This window comes from Labrus mixtus, chromosome 19 (genome assembly GCF_963584025.1).
Source record: "Labrus mixtus chromosome 19, fLabMix1.1, whole genome shotgun sequence".
NCBI lineage: Eukaryota > Metazoa > Chordata > Actinopteri > Labriformes > Labridae > Labrus > Labrus mixtus.
The window spans coordinates 16,470,525-16,494,213 of NC_083630.1; the positions used below are offsets into that span (position 1 = coordinate 16,470,525).

A 23,689-nucleotide genomic window follows, 5' to 3' on the forward strand; every position below is an offset into this window, starting at 1 on the left:
GTTTTCCATTGATATTGCCCATATGACTTTCAGAGGTAACTTGAGGTAAAACGAAAAAAATCCTGGGACAGAATTAGGCCAGCCAGGTGGAAAACCCACTCCAAAGAACAAACACAGAAAAAGCATCCCCAGCTGCAATGACGACACCAGTAAGACTCCAAGGAGGACGAGCACACATACAGATGCACATGTATTTTAAATCAACTTTAACTTGAATACACTCAGACCCTATACAGATTTTCACCCGGATTTCTCTCCCCAAGACACAGACCTGATCATTAAAATAATAATAAAACCAGTGTTAACATGAAGTTATAACAAATTAAGGTAACAATAAAACATCTTCCTATCAGAACACAAACGGACAAATAAACGGGCTGCATACATTTTCAGGTCATTTTATCTTTACATCCTGAACTAGGCATGTTTTCTGAGGAGCACCGAGTGAACGCGGCTGCCAAACGGCAGATGTTAAATTAGCTTTGATTCATTTAGAAGATTGATGCGTCCATCGCAACTGTCCCAACACGCCGCCCGCTTCTCCCTGATTCAGCAGAGTCCTTCGCAGCAGGCAGACGTTTGTCACCAGCTGGACTCAGATCGACTTCTGGAGCAGCGACAGTGGAGGGATGAAACATGAACAAAACTCGTCCTGCACTCCACAGTTAAGTCATCAGCAGGTCTGGGCTAGGAAGAGAGATACTGTATATGAGGAGTTAGAGTAGGGGAGGAAACACAAACAAAATGTCAGAAAAAAATAGAAGTCAAGGCGCAGAAAGGGCGACGAAGCACAATAAGGCAAGACAATGTGAAAATGGAAGCATAAATTAAAGGAGAAGGCTATAATGGAAGAGACAGACTAGTCATTGACAATCAAAGTTTAGAGGACAGGAAACGTAAGTCGATGGTTTTCCACTTTGACCTTGCTGCTCGAACCACAGTTTGGGCACAAAGAACAGATTTTTTTGTCCTGCGTGCTGCTGCTGTTACCGCTGCTGTTGCCGCTCGCCTCCCTCCTGACTCAGCTCACAGACCCCTCTCTCTGGACCAGTAGCACCAGTATGCTGACACAGCTCCATGTCACTGTGTGCGATCATGTGTGTGTGGGAGCCGAGGTTCCTGCCAGTCGGCCAGCTGCTGCAGAAGTAGGCCAGAAAATTGACTAACAACAGCAGGCAGACACCAGCTGTGTGCGGATGTGTTTCCAGAGACACAGAACGGTCTCTTGGAAGTTGTAGTAAAACAGTGGTAGTTGTAGAGGAGTAGATAAAGTTAAGAGCAGCTTAATTGATGGCAGTGTTGCGTTTGTTGATTACCTGTCATGTTCAGGCATCCAGTCTGCGTTGACGCTGTCTCCAGGCCCACGCGTTTACACGCATCATTGTGTGCTCTCCACAGCGAAGCAATGTCTTCACAAAGCAAGTCGAAGTCCATGCAGAGATATCATTAGATGCAAATAAACCAAATCTGCGTGTCATTCATACATCAGAAACTGTCCAACTAAATCCATTAAAAAAACAAGCATTTTAAAGGTTGTTTGCTTGTAGTCTTGCAGACAAACCGGATAACGCTTGAAGTCAGACCTTTCTATAAATCTGCATCTACAGTAGAAATCTCTTTATTTGGGGTTCATAGCACTGTCATCAAGTGTAATCTATTAATGTGAGACACAAATGAGACAGAGTAAGAAAGATATAGAAATAAAACAAAAACTGGTTTTCACCATATATCTGTCGCGTTTAAAAAGTTTGAATATTTGATTTACAAGGGAACTGCACATCACGCTTCTTTGGTTGGGGCCGCTGTGGCTCTGTCGGTAAAGTCGGTCATCTCTCAATTAGAAGGTTGAAGGTTCGATCCCCAGCTCCTGCGGCCACATGTCCGACGTGTCCTTGGGCAACACACTAAACCTCAAGTTGCTCCCACTGTGTGGATGGGATTAGTTACTTCTGAGGGTTACATAGCAACCCTTGGCATCAGTGTGTGAATGGGTTGGTGTGACCTGCGGTGTGAAATCCCCTTGAATAGTCAGAAGATTAGAAAAGCGCTATAAAGCTCAAGTCCATTTCCCATCAGATTGTTCCTGTTTCTGGAAAAAAGTTTAACTCTCATGTTCATTGTTCTGGCGACTTCAGAAATCTTTGTTCATGCAGATCTTAAATGTTGAAGTTGGTAGTTTTTTCTATATAAAATAGTCGAATAGAGCAACAATATGAGGAAAATCAAGAGAAAAAGGTTGCGTTAGCAATATATTACCTATGTGCATTTTTTACTTACGTATGTGTGTGCATTTTCTGAAGTTTGTAGATTTATCTGCATGCGTAGTTTTTGTTCCACATAAAGCTGCTGTTTTGTCCGTGAAGGATTGTGTCTCTGTGACTCTATGTGTCTCCATGTGTGTGCACGTGTGTGTGTGTGTGTGTCCCTTCATGCTGTGATTACAAAGCACAAACAGCAGCGTGCCTCCCTGCTGCTCTCTCTGGCTGTCACTAAGACAGAGTGTGTGTGTCGGCCTGAATGGCGACGCTCCCCCGCCGCTAATTATTCATCACACAGGAAGAAAGGTCGGGCGGACGGGAAACCTTAGCGAGCTGCACTAACGAGTTGGAGCTGCAGCGTAAAGAAAGTCTTCAGATGAATGAAGGTCAACAGTGCTTTATGTAGGTGATACAGTCAGAGTAGACAATGATTCTTTTAGACCCGAGGATATAATTAACAATGCAGCCCAGAAGAGGGGGCTCAAAATATACTTGACCCTGACTTTAGAGGAATATTTAGAAAATTATCTTATTTTGTGTTAATTAAGATCCGGATAAACATTTATTTTTCTGTCATATCTGTGTGGATCCTGCAGAAATGAATCCTGGACATATTTGAAGCAGGGCCTGATAACTTTATTATTCTGTTTAATATGCAGAAGTTTACACAAAACATTTTCCAATTGAAAAAGACCCAAAACCAGAGATTGAGACCAAAAATGAATTGAGAAAATGTAGCCTGAGAGAATAACTCAGCTAAGAAGTAGGAACACTTTATTAAAGACTTCTGTACAGTCATACAAAGTGGATTGGTCCCCTGCTGGACGCTGAAAAGAATGCAGGCTTTTGTTGGGTTATAATTGACCAACACTAGGCTATCTTGTTGTTTCTTTTCTTGACAGAAAGATTTACTTACTATGGGACAAATTCTCATTATATCACTGTTATCTTTATCCAGTCACTCAGGCACCCACAAACAACACACACAAACACTTGTATTTCTGTACAGATGCAGTATGTCTATATATATTTTTTATTATTATTAACCTTTATTTAACCAGATAATTGAGATCAGGATCTCTTTCACAAGGGTGACTTGGCTAAGAGGTCAGCAGCACATGTCAAAAGAACAGTTACAATTAAGTGACAGTATAGCTTAAAAACATAGTGTTTTCAATAAAAAGAAAGTGTGGGAGCTGTGACACAACAATAAAACAACAATTTAAGATTTTAAAAACACAGGCACTGTTCAATGGTCTCACGCTGTCTGTCCCTCACGATAGAACGGAAAGCTCCAAGTGGAATAAGTTCAGGTAGTTTTAATTCAGTCTGTAGAGTATTCCATGCCGAGGTGGCAGCAAAGCTGAAAGCTCTTTTTCCTAATTCAGTCCTTACCCGAGGAACAGATAGAACAAGTGTAGTACAAGAACGCAAGGCATAGCGACTGCTTGTTCTCCGCAATAAAGCACACAAATATAAAGGAATCAAGCCTAAAAGAGCCTTATAAATTAGGGTCAGCCAATGTGCATATCTGCGTGCACTCAAAGAAGGCAAGTTCGATTTCAAATACAATTCACAATGGTGGGTGAGACGACTACAGCCAGTGACAAATCTCAGTGCCGAATGAAAAAAAGTGTCCAAGGACTTGAGACATTTGGATGACGCGCTCAAATAAAGCAGGTCCCCATAATCAAGAATGGGCAAGAAGGTCGCTGTCACTAATTTCTTTCTGACCCTGAGAGAGAAGCAGGTTCTATTTCTAAAAAAGAACCCAAGCTTCATGTGAAGTTTAGTGACCAGATTATTGATATGAGCTTTAAATGAAAGCTCCTGATCTAGGATAAAACCCAAGTACTTGTAGTTTAAAACTTGCTCTATAGGTTTTCCTTTAGATGTAATGTTCTGTGGTAGCACCTTTGTATGAGGGAAAACCATGAGCTTGGTTTTATCTGTGTTTAAAACCAAACTAAAGATCATATAAACAAGACTGGATAACATTAAAAGCAACTTGTAACAACTCAAAAGCCTGGGTGAGTGAGGTTGAACAGCAATAAATAATGGTGTCATCTGCATAAAAATGATACATTGCATTTGACAAGTTATTACAGAGATTGTTTATATAGATTGAAAATAAAATAGGTCCCAGCACTGAACCTTGGGGCACCCCTTTAGTAATGTCCAGAAAGGAAGAGGTAGTTCCAGCCACCTGAACACATTGTGTTCTGTTGGATAGATAGTTGGCAAAACAGGCAGCTGCATGTTTAGATAAGCCAGTGTGATGTAAGGCTTGAATCAGCAGGTTGTGGTCTACTGTGTCGAACTTCGTGCAAAAAATATATTCATATTACCTCACATGCACAATTTTCAGTGCTCAAAATTTCAACATTTAAGTCACACACACACACACACACACACACACACACACACACACACACACACCAAACACACACACACATCTGTGCTGACAGCCGGCGTTACATTAGCTGCCCCATTGGTCCTCTAAATGCCAACTCATTGGTTAATGTTGTGAAGCTGCACGTCACGCGATTAAGAGGGAATCAGGAGTGTGTGTTTGTTTGTGTGTGTGTGTGTGTGTGCATGTGTGTGTGTGTGTGTGTGTGTGTGTGTGTGTGTGTGTGTGTGTGTGTGTGTGTGTGTTTCTGCCTCACTATGTGCCATGTTACGCCTGCAGAAGCAGCAGCAGCAGCGTCTCCTGCTGAGACGTCTTGTATCAAATGTCTCAGGTGTGACTTCTGCAGCAGACGGAGTTTGCTGCTGCAGTGTCCTCGAGCAGGATCCTCAGTGACTCCCTTAATCACTCACCTTGAAACTCTAAAACACCACTACTCACTGCATTTGGCTTTCATTTTGGCAGCACATGCATTGGAGTTGGTATTTGTGGCTTTGTACAGGCTGTGCTGTTAACATATGCATACGTGTACAGCATCTTTGAAATATGTTACAGAATCTGGGTAACTGCTGCCACGATGTTTTTCTTTTGAGTTTAGTTCAGAACAAATGTGTGTGTTTACATGATATTCTGTGTGTAGAGAATGGCTCATTTAGAGGTCACTAAATGCAATCACCTGGCGGGGGATCATTCAGCAGCACTTCTGAGTACTGATCAATAACAGATCAATGCCGCTCACAGCGGAGAGCAAGCGCCACTGAAGGAGGCGTCGTCTCCTCCAACAGGTGATGTAATGAGGCGTTCAATACCAGTTTATTGCAGCAAAAGTGTTTATTAAAGCTGCCGTCAGTACAGGCACCAGGGGTTTCCTCACATACGCACACACACACAAACACGCACTTTGATAATAACTCTGCCAAGTGGGCTGATTGAGTGTCGGATTACCTCTCGCTTGTTTTCATTGGATTACTCAACCTGCGTACCGGGGAAAAGCCTATTAGTAACCATGGAAACAGAAAGCCGGGGTAATCAAAGCTCTAATTACAGAAGCAGGCGGACGCTGCAATCAGCAGAGTGAAGAGCAGCTCAGACAGAGCTCGCTCTTTTCCTGCCTGTCAGAGGAAACTCACTGAGACGTCAGCAGCACAAAGTTACCCTGAATATGATTCAGCTTCCCACAGTCTAATTATTAACTCATATCTGCCTTATTTAACATTAAAAAAAGGTTATCATATGGAATAATACCCTCTGTGGCCGAGCATATAAATCAATGTGAGAGTTCACTGAAAGTTAGAAAGTGAGGAGTCTTTCCCTGGTCATAAAAAAGCAACTTATTGATACTGAAACATCTTTTCATGACCCACAAAACCAAAACAAGACCATCTACTCTGTTCATTATTGTCACATTGGTGCTTTTTTCTCCTTAAAACACTGATGAGGTGAACAAACAAGAACACTATAACTGCCTTCTCCGACACATCTCTCCCTTTATATGTCAGAGAACATAAAGAAACAAGTAGGGAGAAGAGTTTTATTGACAATATTTCTGACTGTGTCTTGTGAGCGTACTACAGGCTCTCAAAGTACGATTGTGAGCAGTTAAGGTTTTATTTAGTGTCTGAAGGGTGGAGACAAACTTCTCTAAATATCCAAAACACGTCATGAGAAAATATCTGAGGTGAATTGTATCAGTGTTTTATCAGCTACAAGTCGACCCTGTGCGATGTCAAACTGGACGCTGATATCTCTCCCTGCATGCCCACACTAGATTCCTCCCGTCTTTGCCTGTGCCGTCCTTCTCTGTCAGCTTCTGAGCGACCATCATGCCTTGCTGGAGGGCACGTCAGCATCACTCGCTCCAGCGATCACTCTGCTGAAGTTCTTGATCCTGAGCGGACGTCAGGTTGTGGTCCGTCGTCCCGGTCGCCCCAGCAGACACAATGATTGAATTCAGAATCGTTAGGGACGAGCTTGAAGAGCTGACGGGCTGATAACGATGAGCGACGGGGAATCTGATCCTCTCCTTATCAGCACCCACTCAGAGGACGATGTAGTGCAGGAGAGAGAGAGATTTCAACATGTTTGTTTTTGAGAAATGAAAGCCACATGCAGGACTGTAATGAAGATATTTAACCAGTACACTTAATAAAAATAATTCTAATAAATTGTCCCTTTACTGTTTTCGTTCAAATTTCCGATCCACACCTTATAAATCTAATAAACACTGATGTGGTAGTTTTCTGGAATTATAAATAAAAGTATTACGTTTTAAGGAGAGGCAGCACATTTCAAACAGAGGTGAGATATTGTTAAATTATCAGAAACATAAAGGACAATTTGAATAAGTTCAAGTTAAATATAGTTTTATCCTCTTTCTCACAAAAAGTTCAGAAATTAAATATTGGTTTTAATTTAAGGAAGAATGTGCGTCATTTTACAAATCAATATAGAAGAAATCAAATGTATCCTCTGTAAATATCTCTCTGAGGTATGACTGAGCGAGAAGCCCGAGTTCTGCTGGCTGTGTTGTTGTCAGAGTTGTTTTTACATCATGTTTACATGGACAGGATGACCAGCCCCTTACGTATTAAGCTGTTTTAGTCAAGGACTAGAGAAAAGAAGAATAAAATAGCCTACTCACTGCTTATTTTGATGTCACATAACCGTTTTAAGATCACGGCCACGCCGTGTCAATTTGTATGCAATATGAAGCTATGAGCTACCTAAAGGGTGCTAACATTAGCCTGCTAACACAACACTAAAGGTCACAGGCATTTGCAGCTCGAGCCAAGGACAAGTTTGTCGGCCGCGTGAGCTAAACTCCGCCGTGCAAAATGGAGTGGAGGGGGGGTTGCAGGTGTGTTGCTGGAGGCGAGCGGAGGCTTTCACTATGGCGGAGGTGCTGCCAAACAGCAGTCTGACGACGCGCATTCTTCCTTAAACCCTTCTTTTTTTCTATCATCATAAATCTATTACATGAAGAAACACACTTTTACACACACGTACACACACACACACACACACACACACGTACACACACGCTCTCACTCACACTGGGGGTTCCTTGTAGGCAGGCAGAATCTTAACATCCATCAAAGAGTTTGAGATTACGCAAGAAAACATGCCTCTAAACACATACACATACAAGCACACACATCAAGAGGAACACACACACACACACACACGCACACACACACACACACAATAACCATAGATAGAGCTTTTAATGCTTCAGGTCATCTGTGTGCGGCAAACAAAGCAGACATCTGACATCAGTGTTTGTGCGTGTGCAGTGGTTCAGACACACACTGGTTCGTCTTGTTTAGTTATTTACAATAAATCCTGGTTCACTTCTTTTGCTTCAATACTGATATTAAACTTAAGATTCTATTAATAAGATATTTTTTGCCCGTGCCGTTTCCCTTCAAGCTCTGAACTCGTGTAATGTCTCTGTTTGTGTTTTCCTGTCCCTGTCTCTCGCCCACAGTGTGCGTGGCCAGGTTTCAGTGCTGCGATTTCGACACGTCAGCAGGTCTCGGTCAGTTCTGGTGGAGGACGAGGAAGACCTGCTACCAGATTGTAGAGCACAGCTGGTTCGAGTCGTTCATCATCTTCATGATCCTGCTCAGCTCTGGAGCGCTGGTCAGACACACACACACACACACACACACACACACACACACACACACATCTAGTTCCTGTACTTTACTTTAGATTTTTACATTTACTCTGACTTATATTACTGAAGTTAGCTCAGTTTGGTTGTCTTTACAACAGTCACTTCACTTTTGTTAGCTGTTCATTTTTGGGTTTTTTTGTTTACTCTACTTCACTATACTATAGTTTGATTAATGAGCTTTGCTTTTTAATATTTGACCAAAGAAAAGGGGTTACGAAGCACCAATCCCAATTGGTTTTTAAAGATGCAAGCAGGGGTGTTTCCAGCAGGGGGCATAATGGTTGGCTTGGACTGGCCACCCCTTGTTGCCACCCTAAAATCTCAAACAGCAATATCGTGTTGAAATAACTCGACTGAACTTATTGAACCTCTTCAGATCACAGCTAACGTATTTCCAAAAATGCTAGACGATGACCAATAAAAAGAGGGGCTATAATAATGGCCTCGGGTGTGGCGGAACAGAACAAATTACAGCCTGTCCCAAATTTCATACTATGAATGCCAACTAAGCATAATAATTTCTAAGACTAGAATTCAACAGATTTGCTCATTTCAAATTACAGTATATGCAAAACTGTAAATCTCAGTGATGTACAACTACCACTAGATGGCTCCAGAATATAACCTTCTCCCTCTCTGCTGCCCCCGCCAGGCCTTTGAGGACATCTACATCGAGCAGAGGAAGGTGGTGAAGGTGGTGCTGGAGTACGCGGACAAGATCTTCACCTATATCTTCATCCTGGAGATGTTGCTCAAGTGGATCGCATACGGCTTCAAGAAGTACTTCACCAACTACTGGTGCTGGCTCGACTTCCTCATCGTTGACGTAAGTAATCGATCCGCTGACTTGTTGGTTCATCGATCTGTTTCATGGCTGTTATTATTGTGTTTCTGTTTGCCTGAAGTGGTGACGATAACACTTTTGATGAACTTATTGAATTATTGACGACGATGAAGCTGATTGCGTGTGCTGAAGTTATCAAGGTGTAAACGGAGATGTTTGCTGATTTCACAGAGGTAATGACAACAATAATGACATCTGGTGGTGATTATGATGACGCAGGTGATTTAATCCTACGAATGGTGCCAAAGTGATGAAGATGATGATTAGAGCACATGATATTATCAGAAGAGGTTGCTGGGAAAGTTCACATAAACTAACAAGTACAGGCCCCATCGAGTCCTGATTGTCACGACTTATGACTTGACTTGAACTAGCGCCCACGTCTACATGAAAACAATCCACTGAAAACTTTTTTTTTTTAAAGTTCCACATTTAGACAACAATGTTCAGACAACAACTGCCCTGCACACCGATCCACAATATAACGCTGTAGTATACATGCTAGACCGGGAGTTGGCGGTGTGACTTTGTAATGAAACAACACAAACATGCACACATACTCTTCCTTCTACAGAGAGGTGAGGTGTAAAAATTGGATAACACACAAGCGTTTGTGTGGACGGATGATGAGTTGTGGTTGCTACTACAAGTGACCCTAAACAGCTAAGCGAGTGATTTTCAAGAAAATGTCGGCCAAGAATGTATGTGTTAGAGGAGTGAGAGACATGAAGAGACAAAGAGAGAGAAAGTCCAAACAGCCCTGGGCCAAAGGATCAGCAGTGGCTTTTTAACCTGTGTGCACACACACACACACACACACACACACACACACACACACACACACACACAGACAAAGATGTGTATATTTGGACGCTCTCGCTCTCTTTTTCACTCTCCCGGGCAAGATTATTCAGAGGAAGAGTGACACACACGGTTTGTGATGCACACCATAAATATGCATGCATTGAGACGGAAACTGCCCACCCCCACCCCTCTCACTCTCTCTCTTGCTGATTTCCACTCTGCTGTCTTCATAAATGTCTCTGCGTGTTGTGACGGTTTTTTTTATTCTGACGGTTATGGCCTGAAGAGAGAAAAAGAGACGAGTTGAGTCACAGAGGTTTTATCATAATCTGAGACAAAAAAAAACAGTACAGTGTCATTGATAGAGACAGAAAGTGGTGAAATAAACACTCATCCTTTACTTAAAGCTGTACTTTGTTTGCCGTTTGCCACTAGAGGGCATAAAGACACAGAAAAAAGCTGACTTGCTTTTAACAGTGCTTTAAATCTGCATTCTTTCTAATGGCCAGCAGGAGGCGAATAGAAGTACAACTCTGTAGAAGTCGACGATAAATGAATCCTAGTTCTCAGTGGATTTACTCCCTCGTTAAACATTTTCCCTGAGAGTTCATGGTCTCAATCTCTTCTTCAACACAACGGGATTTTCATTCAGTAGATTATGGTCCCATTTAGAGTCACAGAGACCAGAAAGCAGAGTATGCTACCTGTGATTGACAGGTATAGCTCTCTTAATACCTCCATTTTTTCTAATGCTTTACTGTTTGAACTTTAGTTTTTGTTGTTGTTTTTGCCTGTTGTCTTGGTAAATATAATATACTGTAGAATAATGCTCAACAGAACTATTTTGTTGATACAAATAATCTATTTATTTTTTTGCATTTATTTCGAGCATCTCTACCAAACTGAATATATTCTCTGTGTTTGATAATGGACATCCTGTTTACTTAATTGCAACCATCATTGTGTACATTGGAAGGTTAAATCTGTTCTTTTTTCTACAGGCTCTTGACTGACAGCTCCTGGAGCATGTTGCATTCACTTGAGAAAAACTAAATCTAATGACATACTGGTACCTCAAATCCCAACAGGAGCTCTCATTTAGGTCACTTAAGGAAGCAAAATGCCCCAATTACTCAGTTTGATCCAGTTTTGTTTTGCTTTGGGTTTGAGACACTTTGAGACAGCAGTGTCTTTACGGTACATACTGTACATGGTGATGTGTTCGTCTGTTCTCATGGGAGTTTTAGTGTTTCTAGAATCAGCTGAGCAGATATGATATGCTTCAGGATTGTATGATGATGTATCTGAAATACATTCAGGCTGGCTAGCAGCAACCTTCAGTGTTAAAAAATTAAGTCTGTGTGGAAGTGCAAAATAAACTGCAGTTCCTCGAGTGTCTGCTTAATGCAGGCTGTGAAAGCTCTGGAAGTTCAATTAAACTCTTAATAAATGTCAATTTTTCCAGCAGAAACAAACATGTTTCCAGTCTTCAAAAATCAGTTTTGGTCCGAATAGTTTTTTTTTGCACACACTGCATGAGAGGTCCATTGTTTGAAACTTTTGTATATTTGTTTTGATTGTATTAGGCCTAACACCGTGTCCTAACAGCACGCGCGCTTTAGATATCTCGTCACATCGAGCAGCATCGGATGCTCGCTCCACACTGCGTCCTTTAAATATTTACCTCTTTGCTCTGTTAATTTCAGTTTCCCCTCGCCATCTGGTGCTTTTGTATTGAAGGGCTAATGATTGCATGCTGTTAGGACACGGTCTACGATTTATTCATACATTCTGATAATTAGGGGCGTGGCTGAGTTGACTGAAAGGTGGATCCATTGTAGCTGTTTGTCAGGAGGTTTAAGGACTCAGCACCTCCTCTTTGCCTGTTGTTAGGTTAACTGAAAGTTAGGTTTGTCAGCATTTCCAAAAGCGACCACCATTGTTTGGCTTCAGAACGCCTCTTCAGTAACAGACGGGTGACGTCTCTGAGACTATGTCCATGTTTTATTCTGTGTATCTTGCTTCCTTGTGCCCCAAAAGACAATCAGACTTTTGCTAAAAAAGAAATCTAGATCCCTATAACATAAAACCTTTTCTCACATTCCTGAAATAAACATTTCGTCAAATCAGAAGAACAACAGATTGTTTTCTCAATTGAATGCAGTACTCTTCAGAAAGGAGCTAATAGAGAAAACCAGTTATTCAGTCAAGTTCATCATTAACTTTTGATACTTTAATGAGATTTTAATTGATTTGAGTCACTGCTCATGGTGAGCTGCACTCAGTAGCTGTCATGTAACAGATCCTGTGTAACACACACCCTGTAGATCTCAGTGGTGGGTCTGCTGGCTCAGTACATCTCTGTGGACCAGATCACCGCCATACGGGTGCTGAGGACACTCAGGGCTCTCCGTCCTCTTCGGGCCGCGTCCCGCTTCGCTGGTATCAGGGTAAGAACAAGATGAACTCACCTTGAGCTCCACCCACCGACTGATCTGAGACCTGCTGCTCAGTGGTGAAAAATCAAACTCTCGTTGTGGGGCTAAGCTGGCTTTAGAGGCTTCTAGAGGTGCTGTGGTTTCTGGGTTTGACACGGTGTTGGTTTCATGATGTCATAGATCTGGTATCTCAGATGATTTACTGTTTAGAGTGATAACCCAAACTTACATTTCCTCAGGCATCACTGACCATTTTAACAACTTTAAAGGGAAATCCATGTCATGTTAAACCTGGGCCCTAATTTAACATATTTTGGGGTCTAAGTTACATTGTGTTTCTGTAGATTACCTCATCCTGCAGCAGTGAAACAGGCTGTAATGGCAGCAATGTAATCCTTTGGGGCAAATGTTTCTTATCAGGTTATGTCCACATAAAGTTGTTTTTGTCCCCGACAAAAGGCTCAGTATGTTATTCTAAGTGTCTGACAACATTACAGAAAACATCCCTGCATAGATAGAGCTGTTTGTTCCAGAGGAAGATGATTTTTTTAACAGCTGTTACATCGCCTTCAAACATACCAGACTACATTGACGAAATCTGTAGTTCTAACTCAGAACACAGGAAGTGCTGGTCTATTGCTTCCTCAATAACTGAGTCTGTTTGTGTTATTCTTGATTTTGTCATTTAAATGGTTAGTTTAGATCCAGAATGATAAATGTTTAAGATGGAGAAGACAAGCAAACCCAGTGTTCTAGGAGGAGAAGGGTAGTTTTGAGAGAGAGCGATGTAAGGGCTGTTTATAGGTTTAAAAAAAGCACCGTACTCGTTTTGCCCTGAGACAAAAGTGTCCTGTTTCAGTGTGTTTGAAGAAGAATCCAAAACTTTTTGTACGTGTAATTCATTCAGACCCCATAATACATAAAAAAGGGCCCAGGTTTAAAATGAGCTGACATTTTTCTCCATATGAAGACGTGATTTTAACGTTCCTGACATTTAGACTGACCTGCACTGGTTTTACATGTGGCTCAATCAGCCTCCTGTTTCAATAAACTAACAGTAATGACCCTCTTTCTCCCACAGTATGAACCAAGGAGGGAATCTACTTTATTTCCATTTTGAGTGTTAACTATATCAGATTTTTTTTCATCCACAGTCCATCCTGATGGATGTTTCAGGAACACTCAAACATGTTTTCATTCACAGCTCTGAGTGAATGATGCAGCAGTTGACCTCCTCTGAACACTAACTTTTGTTTATTAGGTCTTCTCCGCTCTCTCTTGACTTCTCCTGCAGGAGTTTTAAACTTACATGTTTGCGTCTGCATAAATCCACAGCTCTGATTGGCTGGTTTTCAGATCCCTCCTCTGTCTCTCTTCCTCTTTTATTAGAATAGAAGTTAACTGTCCTGCTTCTCTCTCTCTCATCCTCCTTCACTCTCTTCTATCTCCATCTTTTTCTATCCTTGGATCCTATCTTTTCCCTCTCCTCTCTCTTTCTCTCTCGCTCTCTATCGCTCCTTTTCTCTCTCTCTCTCTCTTTTCTTTTCTCTCTCTCGTTCTTTCTCTTTCTCTCTCGCTCGCTCTTTCTCTCTCCTCCAGGTCTCATTGGTCAGTTTGGTGGCTAACACGTTGGGTTATTCAGACTTTGCAGCCATCAAGTCCCTGCGGACGCTGCGGGCTCTGCGGCCCCTCAGAGCCCTCTCCAGATTTGAAGGCATGAGGGTAAGAGTCAGTATTAACACACACACACACACACACACACACACACACACAATAAACACACCTGGGCACCTAATTCAGTCTCCAGAGGAGCGCTTGGTTTATACCTCCTGAATTAAGTAGACAGGATTAAAACAAAAGTCTTCTGTCCACAGTTTGAAGCGATCCCCTGTTTCCCATTGTCAATGTTATGTATGGTTCAGCACACATTCTGTACATAACATAATCACATCATAACTTAATTACAACATTAATAACACAAAGAATAAATCAACTTTTGCTAAACATTGAACATGAAATAGATATAATGATGCAAGAATAAGTCTATTTGCAAAGACACATATTAATCAAGCGCTCTCTGTTTTGATAATGTATATTTATGTGTGCAGATGTGTTTATATTAAAATGCATCTTCTTTGTTTCATCAGTGTTATCTCACCTGTTGCTTCATCTCCCCGCCCCCTCAGTGTTTGCTGCTCTCTGATTGGTTCATCTCATTGCGTCATGTCCGTGTCTTTGATCTGATTTATTCCTCCTCTGAGGTCTTCTCTTACAGATGTTAAACTGTGAAGTGTTTGTGTGTATTTAAACTTTGCATGAATGTGATCTTTTTTACTAAGTGAAGAAGCGTTTACCCTCCATTCTCTTCTCTAATGTTTATCAGTATTAAGCCACTTTCACACATACACCTCAAAATTATTTCAGGACATTCAGGCTCTGAAATTTCCCAAAAACATGCTTTTCACACGAGCTACTCAGGGCAGAAAATGATCTATCTGACACACTCTCATATCTTGAAATACTCTGACTGGTTTGTTTGGAGGAGTGAAGAGTTCTGGCTCCTGTTTGTGTGTTAAGATCACTCAAACATGAACAGAGCTGTTTCCCCATTAGAAACACAACAGTAGAAAACCCCATTCAGATGACTGAGGCGAGCAGTAAAGAGTTTAAAGCAGAAACACTCAACGTAAATGTGTATTCACACATCGACTCACCCCGACTTAACACAAACTTTTTACTAAAGCTGCTGGGGGGAAAAATTCTGCTTCAAGTCAAAGTGAACGAGTTCAGCCATTTGTGTTACAAACCTGCAGCCCACGTGGAAAATGTTGTCAGGAAATGTTCAGGAGTTTGTGTATGTGTGAAAGGTGCTGTTTCATAAAGGTACTATAAGAGTCAGTGTCCTGCAGAGACTTCACTCTGCATCAATAAAACAATCCCCTTTGTGGCTCTTACATACATGTAGAGCTCAAATCATAAATGATCACAAGAAAATTAAACTTAAGAAATAATGACATTTAGATTTTTATTCTCACTGCAAAAACAAAAAAAGTTGAACATGTTAATAAAAATAATTATCTGTTAAACACTCAAGTTACAACTTATTATTAGAGTTACTCTTGTGATCTGAAGCTTGTTCACACATGAGTTCAAAGTTATTAAGTTCATTTATTGACAGCTAATCTGCTGATTTCTTATCAAACTGGACGATCAGTATTTTGTCATCGATCTCCTCGGATTCCTCTCAGCAAAAAAAAAAAAAAAAAAACAAGGGTCAAGAGTTAAAGTTTTAATTTGAGAGGTAAGATGCTCGAGGGGAGGTGTGCAGGATGCTGACTCTGGTTCACATCAGGTACAGTACCTGCGTTGCATGCTGGGTAAAAAAATAATTCAGAGCTCTCACTCGCCCGTGATCCTCTCCTCTGTTCTTTGTGTGGCTAATAAGATTAGCGCTCATGTCAATTTTAAAATGCTTCACGCTCTGCACCACGCTGCTCACTCAGCAGGGGATTCTGGGTGGTAGAAGTGCATTGTGGGTATAACGAGGAGGGTTGGAGAGGAAGGTTGAAATTCTTTTAAATGTTTTACCGACATTAGCTGACTCAGCGCACCAACAGGAAGGAAATCGCTGAAATCGCTGATTCATACAAAGTTTGAAAATACTTCCACATTCTCAGTCTGAGGGAAGAACGACAGAAAAGCATCTTCTCTCTCGTGCTGCTGCTCAACTGTTTCTGAAAGTTGAAGTTATTACACTACTTCTCTGTATTCAGCTCATGTGGGAGTATCAGGGGGGAATACTTGAAATATCTTTGTGTGTAATGAAGCCATCAGGTAGATCCAACCTTCAGAAAAAAGGCAGAAGAGATTCTTTCCACGACATGTTAGTTTAAAATAAATCTCACTTGTGTTTCATTGCATGGCTCGGTGCCTAATCTCACTGGGTCTTATTTACATTGTGTTTATGTACAATTGTACATAAACACTTATGTACAATTGTACATAAACACTTTTCAATCATCTCTGTGCCTATGAAGACATCTTTAAACTTTTATCACAACCAAAACAATCTCACCTGAATTTAACCCTCAAAAAGTGAGGCAAGGTCCAATGTATGGTCCAAAAAGAAAAGAAGATATTTTAATACGCAATTTGATTTTACTTATTCCTATTTTTTTTTCTTATTAAAGCAAGAACAGGGTGTACATTGCAGTTCAAATATAATTTATTTTACATTCACTTAATTACGAAAAGACATCGAGGTTTCCCTCATTTCCAATGTCGTCAAGATTACAAACAAGCAACAACAAAAACACATTTAATCAATCAGAAAACCAGTATAAATCAATGAGAACACTTATAATTGGAAACAAAGGGGCAAGAGAGTGGCATGGTTGAGGGCAATTAAAATTGCAAAAAGCTGCAGTTCCTTGAATAGCAACTAGAGGATGGCTTCATGAAGACAAAAAATGCAATCCCTACAGAAAGTTACTATAATGTAAACAGAGCCCGCTCTGTTGTGATGAAGAGAGAAATTAGACCTAAAATGTTATCGTACCAGCGTTTTAAGTTTTTTTATTTCTGCTGTAAAGTTGGGCATTGTAACATTGGGCTCTATGGGTATTGACTCACTTTTGGAGACAGGCTCAAGTGGACACTCAAGGAACTGCAGTTTTGGCTCCTTCAGCCCGGGGTTAGCCGCTTAGTGAGAACACAAACACACTCACTGTGGAGTTTATTCTGGCTTCTGATTGTTAGACTGACCACTAACAGACTTCAAGCTTTATGTTTTTCTTTAAGGTACAGTTCTAACATTTATATTTTAACACACAATATCATCGTGCATGAGTGACATTGTGTGTCTGTGTCGGTGCAGGTGGTGGTGAACGCTCTGATCGGGGCGATTCCCTCCATCATGAATGTGCTGCTGGTCTGCCTCATCTTCTGGCTCATCTTCAGCATCATGGGTGTCAACCTGTTCGCCGGGAAGTTCGGCCGCTGCGTGAACCGCACGGGGTACATCTACGATAACGGCTTCATCAACAACAAGTCGGAGTGCGAGGCGCTCAACGACACCTCTCAGTACTACTGGACCAAAGTCAAGGTCAACTTCGACAACGTGGGGGCCGGATACCTCGCTCTGCTGCAAGTGGTGAGAGACTGGCTCAGGGGATTATGGGTATTTATAAAGGAGAGGATCAGGACCTCAGTTGAAGTTCTTAGATTCAAACTCCTTTAGAAAAACAAACATTTTCTAACTTTTTTGCCTGTTGTCTCGTATTCAGACCTGACAAAGTATGACTTCAGACTTTTCAAATCGTCTTCCTGATGTGGTAATGTTGACGTCATTTTAAACTGTTTATTGAAATGTATTCACAGCTAAATCTAATTACCCAGCTGAGACTGATCCTAGAAAACATCATCAAACTCGACACTGATCAGCCTCACATAGCTGTAGTAGTGGATGTCAAATTAAACCAGACACAGTTACCTAAAGGAGGTCTTTATTGAACCTTTTCCACTCTTTACATGGACAATAAGACGCACTTACTGTATCGGTCAAACATTCAAGTTATTTTAATTTATCATCCATCTGTATTGTTCCTTTATTCGGTTGTTGTTTGTTTGCTGTAATACGAAACGCTTAGTATTTCCGATTGGATTCTTTAAAGTCACCATATTTGCTGTGATTGATATATCGGTGACAGGCCTGCTGGTGTCCATTTTTAGATCTCAAATAAGCTGCAGAGGTTTGAAGTATGAAACATTACATCATCCGAGGATCTTGGACTTGTTAAAAAATCTTCTGCAGCCCCTTTTTGAGAGCATCATGACAACATCTTCAGTCATTTTAGAGTCAGGCGGTGATCAGAGAGGAGGCTTTACCGCAGAGTGAATCACAATTCATTAGGAGCCTTTTAGGAGGCTTTTAGTCACTTAAAATCACCTCTGCGCGTAGGCTGAGGCTTCTCCTGCCCCCGCTCGGGAACACAAAGAAATATTATCACTTAACGCACTGTTTCTACATCTATTAAACACAACAACTTCATCTTTTCAGAAAAGTCGATTTCATCAAGACACGACTCAATCTTTTTATTTAATTACAGCTCCAATATTTTCCAGACCAGTAAAGTAGTACTAAATTACAATGTGTGTTCTTAATTAAAAAAAACAATAACGATAATAATAATAATGGCACCCTTTAAAACAAGGGAATTAAAAGTGTTTTGACAAACAAGCAAAAGTAAAGAACTCGAACCAAAAAAACAGTTAAAAAACACAAAAACAGGCGGTGCAGGTGGCCTAGTGGTTAGTGCGCACACCCCAAGTGCAGAGGCTGTGGTCCTCCCAGCGGGCAGCCCGGGTCCAAATTTGACCTGTGCCGATCCTTACGACTGGCATTCCCATCTCTCTCTGTTTTGGATCCAACACAACATAGCTTAGGGTTAACCCTAACACCTCATTTGAAAAGGTACATCTGCTCCAAAGGATTCAGTTGCAGCCGTTACAGGTAATCCTCTGGACCTGGGATATGAAAAAAAAAAAAATAGGGAAAACACTGGCATGTCCCTTTAAATTAAAGATAAATGTGATGTAAATCTGTCAGCACACAGACAAAGAGCTTCCGGAGAAGAAACGAGCACAAAGCGAACATCCAACGTGGCGCCTTTAAAACAAATTAAAACCGAGCGTCTCCTCCTCAAGACGTAGGAGGATTGACTTTTCTGCTCCCCTCTGTCTCTTCTTTCTATCTGTCCATTTACTGTCTGAGCCTTAATTTTCCTCCCACACCTGTTCTTTATCGCCCTCACTTTTGACTTTTCCACTTCTGCGCTCATCCTCCGCCACTCGTCTCCATTTGTCGTGTTAGCTTTAATTTCTTTCCACTGCTGTTCTCTCGCTCTGTGGCTGTCTATTTCTCTCTTTTGTTTTTGCATCTGCTCCCTTTAACCCTTTTCATTTTTCATTTAGCCTTTTTAAAATCCAATACTTAATCAGAATTAGCTGTTATGTTAGAAGAAGGTAAGAAATTTGCATTTCTTTTACTCTCTGAGGGCATATTTTAATATAATGTTTGTATTTATATCAAATATGTGTTTCCCTCTAAATTAATTTAGTTTTTACAACAAACAACTTTAATCTGCTCAATTTACTGACACAAACACCAGGACTACACCTCGCGTTTTGAAAAGGTCCACTCAATATTCTGTTATTTATAGTTCTGCACAACATCCGTGAACATTAACATTTTTAAAACACAGCCATGAGAAGCTTCAGTTTTGAGAGGGGCAAGGCACCTCAATCTGTGCATTAATGAGAGGGATGTACAGGCAGTGGACCTTCTGAGAAACTGATGTGATTCTGCTCTCTTGGTTTTGCTGTGTCTTATCTCTCCGCAGTACTCGAGAGGGAAGTTTTTTTTAAACAGGAGTTTCGTTGTGTTGCACGGAGCCGTAAGGTCCTCTCGCGCTCCTGCACTCTCTCGCCTGTGCTCTCTCTCTCTCTCTCTCTCGATCTCTCTCTCGCTCTCTCATGAATGCAGCAATTTTATGAATAAATGACAAAATGAAATACAAACAGGTACCCGCCCAGGTATCGTCTCTGTGTGGGAAACACTGTGTCGTGTGTCATGTCTTTTCATGTCGCTTTGTGACACAGTGTGACATATCTTATCGGGTTGTCTTGTGTTGTATCCGTTTTTATATCATGAGATGTGTATAAACAGAATTGGATTTTACATTTTTCTTATATTACTATAGCAGTGTAAGATCATTTTAAGCCTTTGACTTTCAGTAATCCATTTACAGGAAATATAACTGACAGTTTAAATTACAGTATGATAAGAAAAACATAAGTAGAATGTTTTTGGCTGAATATGCAGCACAGCTCTCAATTTGCGTCTTTTCATCCATTTTCTTTCTCTTTATCATTTAATCTTACTCTCTCTCCTCATGTATTTCTGTTTTTTTTCTCTCATACATCCCTCCTTTCTTGTCTCAGTGTCCTCCCTTATTAAACACAACATGAACAAGGCAAATTACAGCCACTGCAACTCCACTTTTCCTCCGCTGAGTCCTCCTCTTTCCGTCTCTACATCACTTAACTTTCTTTCCTTACAGGCTGTCGTTTCCCGCCTTTCTCTTTTTCTTTCTCGCTCTCCGTCGCCCACCACAGGAGTCCTGAGAGCCTCCAATCAATCAGCGTCTGAGAGGCTTTTATTTTTAGAGCGACTCCAGCCAAGTGGGAGGGAAATGTAGAGATGGAGGGAGAGAGAGAGAGAGAGGACAAAAAAGTAGTGTAAGGAAATAAAGGCTTTATACAACAAATGGAAAGAGAAACGGCAAGAAGGGAGAGAGAGGAATAAAACAAGATTTAAAAAGATGGAGGGAGACTGACAGGTGTAGGAGGATGGAGGAAAGGTTCGGAAGTGAAAATAGGGGTTAGAAAAGAAGGGAAACGGCAGAAAATAGGAAAGGTGAGATTAAAAAAAAGATAATTCTGAGGAAGAATAATTGATAGAGGGAAAGAGATGCAGACTCGGGGTCTTCAGACATTTTTATTTTGACACCTGAATTATTCTGTTTGTTTGAATAGTTACTGGGTAGTTTCTAACTTTATATAAAAAGGTTGTTAGAACAATTTTAAAGATGTCTTGTTCAAGACAAATCCATCTAGTCTCTCAATACTTTGTCTTAATTAGGGATGGCAGTAGCTCAGTCCTTAGGGACTTGGGTTGGGCCAGTTTAAGTCCTGGTGTGCACCATGTCTGGAAATTGGTCTGGTAGCTGGAGAGGTGCCAGTTCACTTCCTAAGCACTGCCGAGGTGCCCATGAGCAAGCCCCCCTGGAAGTCATTTTCTACTAACCGCTCGTCATATCTTTTCATTTTGATAGGTTTCTAGATGTAAGTTAGTGAATATCTGGTTTAATCTCTCGGATTCAATTTATGTATTTTATAATACAGCCACAACTGTAAACATGTACAGTAAGTTAGAGAGGAGGAAGAATTTTGCCAGACTGGCAAACTGCATTTGCCAGATTTTTGAGGTGATGATTGGATAGAAGGACAGAATTATCTGTTTTTTCCAGCCCTCTACCAATTTCCTTCATCCTTCAGTTTTACCTGCAACATTTTATCAAAGATGCAGGTGAACGCAGATCCCCCATTTCTTGTTTTTATGTGTGTCAAGTGTGTTCTGGGTTTCTCTGACGACCTCGATGTGCACATTTCCCGCCCTTGAGTGAATAAGCGAAAAAAAGGACCTCCATGCAGCTTTCTCGTTTCAGCAGAAAATTAGAAGACCTACAGGGAGCGAGAGAGCACCATGGAAACACCGCCGCTCTGTTTTCTCAATGAAAGACCGACAAGTCTTTATACAAGTTGGGGCGGGGACAGAGGTTTGAGATAAGCAGAAAGATGAAGAAAGAGCAGGTAGAAGGAAGGAGAGAAGATGTGAAGAAGCAGAATTCTTTGGTCTGCGTGGGCGTCTGTAATCTGTCACTCAGACCTGAAATCATCTTGTCGCCATGGGTTACCACCACCTATTATAATGGTTTGTCAGATAAGTGCGAGGAGGTGTACCCTGTTAAAGATGACCTGCTCTGAGTAAATGTTTTACTGATGGATGTATCTGTGATGTTTCACTGAAAAAAGAGTCTTAGTCAGATCAGACGGGGTGTAGAACCTCTGAAATAGAAATATAGAATATAGAATATAGAAATAACAACAACAGCAAACAGCAGTAAGGCAACAATAGAACAACAACGACTAACCAAACAAAGAAACTAATAACTGCAACAACAACAAAACGTAAAAAAAAGTTGCTGTTTGCGTTCACAAATACAGCTGTTCCTGCAAATATCCGGAGTGTCAGGAGTTTTCAGTGTGAAAGCCCTATGAGTTTCGAACTTTGTTGTTTATAACAGTTTTTTAAAGTGGGACCTGAGAACCTCTTTGTGTTCCCTAAAAAGTCCTTCAGGGACTTAAAGTTCCTCGAATCCTTGATTTAAGACCAGCAATAACATCTCGTGACCCAGAATAAAGTGGCTTTAAATAAAACAAATGGACACAAAAAAATTGTTTACTTGTCAATGTTAGTAATATATTATTATGTTTTTCCAAGGCCACGTTCAAGGGCTGGATGGAGATCATGTATGCAGCGGTGGACTCAAGATCGGTAAGTTTAAGAAGATTTCTCCTTTCTCTGGGTCTGTTTGTCCTCCAGATTAGATGGGACTCAAATTAAAAACTTGAAAATGGATCAAAAAAGAGTTTAAATATGTGTGAACTAGAATTGTAATGAAAATCCGGTAAGAAGAGGTGTAAGATCAGACGTGACAAGGAATGAAGTCAGGTGTAACTGAATACAGTGGACGAGGTTTCAAACTGAGATTAACTGTTGAACACTGGATTAATGACAAGAATGGACAAGAGTTTGGATGTGATTGGAATAAATAAATAAAGTGAACATAAATAAAGTAGAATAAGAAGAGATAAGAGACATGAACAGTTTGTATAAAGGGAAACAGGAAGTGTAAATCTGTATAATTTGACATACTGTATGTGTGTGTTCCTGTCAGGTGGAGGAGCAGCCTATCAAAGAGATCAATCTGTACATGTACCTCTACTTTGTCATCTTCATCATCTTCGGCTCCTTCTTCACCCTCAACCTCTTCATCGGTGTCATCATCGACAACTTCAACCAGCAGAAAAGAAAGATGAGTACCGCAGCAAGAGAGACAGAATAATACAAATGAAATCCTAAACAACACCGCCTGTTTGTTCATTTATTTATCTATATGTGTTTATTAGCTTGAGTCAACATGCGGCAGCTCGGGGAAAATAACAGAGTATTTTTGTTGCTCTGTTTACTTAGGAGGACAGGACATCTTCATGACGGAGGAGCAGAAGAAATATTACAACGCCATGAAGAAACTGGGATCCAAAAAACCTCAGAAGCCGATCCCCAGACCTCTGGTACCAATGCACTGTAGAAATACACACATATATGTATCCAATCAGGGCAAAAAGAGCTTTAAATATCATATTTGTTCAGTTCTAGTCCATATTGACAGAAACATCCAAGAAAATAGAGAAAATGTCAGTCAGAGCAACAGAAGGAGAATCCTTTGAGAGATGTTGAGTGTATAGAAAAGACCAACAGAGTAAAGTTACCATGAAGGCAATCAGGATGAGACGTATAGATATAGATAGAAGATATAGAGAGTGATTTCAACCTTCTTCAAGAAATCAGAA

The 23,689-nt window shown here is 40.9% G+C and overlaps 2 protein-coding genes across 2 annotated transcripts in view; both read left to right on the forward strand.

The window, feature by feature from the left end:
* The window catches only part of rmc1 (regulator of MON1-CCZ1), a 440,600-nt gene that overhangs the window by 166,604 nt on the left and 250,307 nt on the right, over positions 1 to 23,689 (forward strand). The gene's annotated exons all lie outside the window — the stretch shown is intronic.
* Positions 1 to 23,689, forward strand: part of LOC132994212 (sodium channel protein type 4 subunit alpha B-like) — a 137,756-nt gene that overhangs the window by 107,001 nt on the left and 7,066 nt on the right. Inside the window, exons 24-30 of the mRNA XM_061064412.1 lie at positions 8,156 to 8,310; positions 9,000 to 9,173; positions 14,033 to 14,155; positions 17,310 to 17,585; positions 22,557 to 22,610; positions 23,014 to 23,151; positions 23,306 to 23,410. Coding sequence (XP_060920395.1) covers positions 8,156 to 8,310; positions 9,000 to 9,173; positions 14,033 to 14,155; positions 17,310 to 17,585; positions 22,557 to 22,610; positions 23,014 to 23,151; positions 23,306 to 23,410 — 1,025 coding nt within the window. The remainder of the gene's footprint in view (positions 1 to 8,155; positions 8,311 to 8,999; positions 9,174 to 14,032; positions 14,156 to 17,309; positions 17,586 to 22,556; positions 22,611 to 23,013; positions 23,152 to 23,305; positions 23,411 to 23,689) is intronic.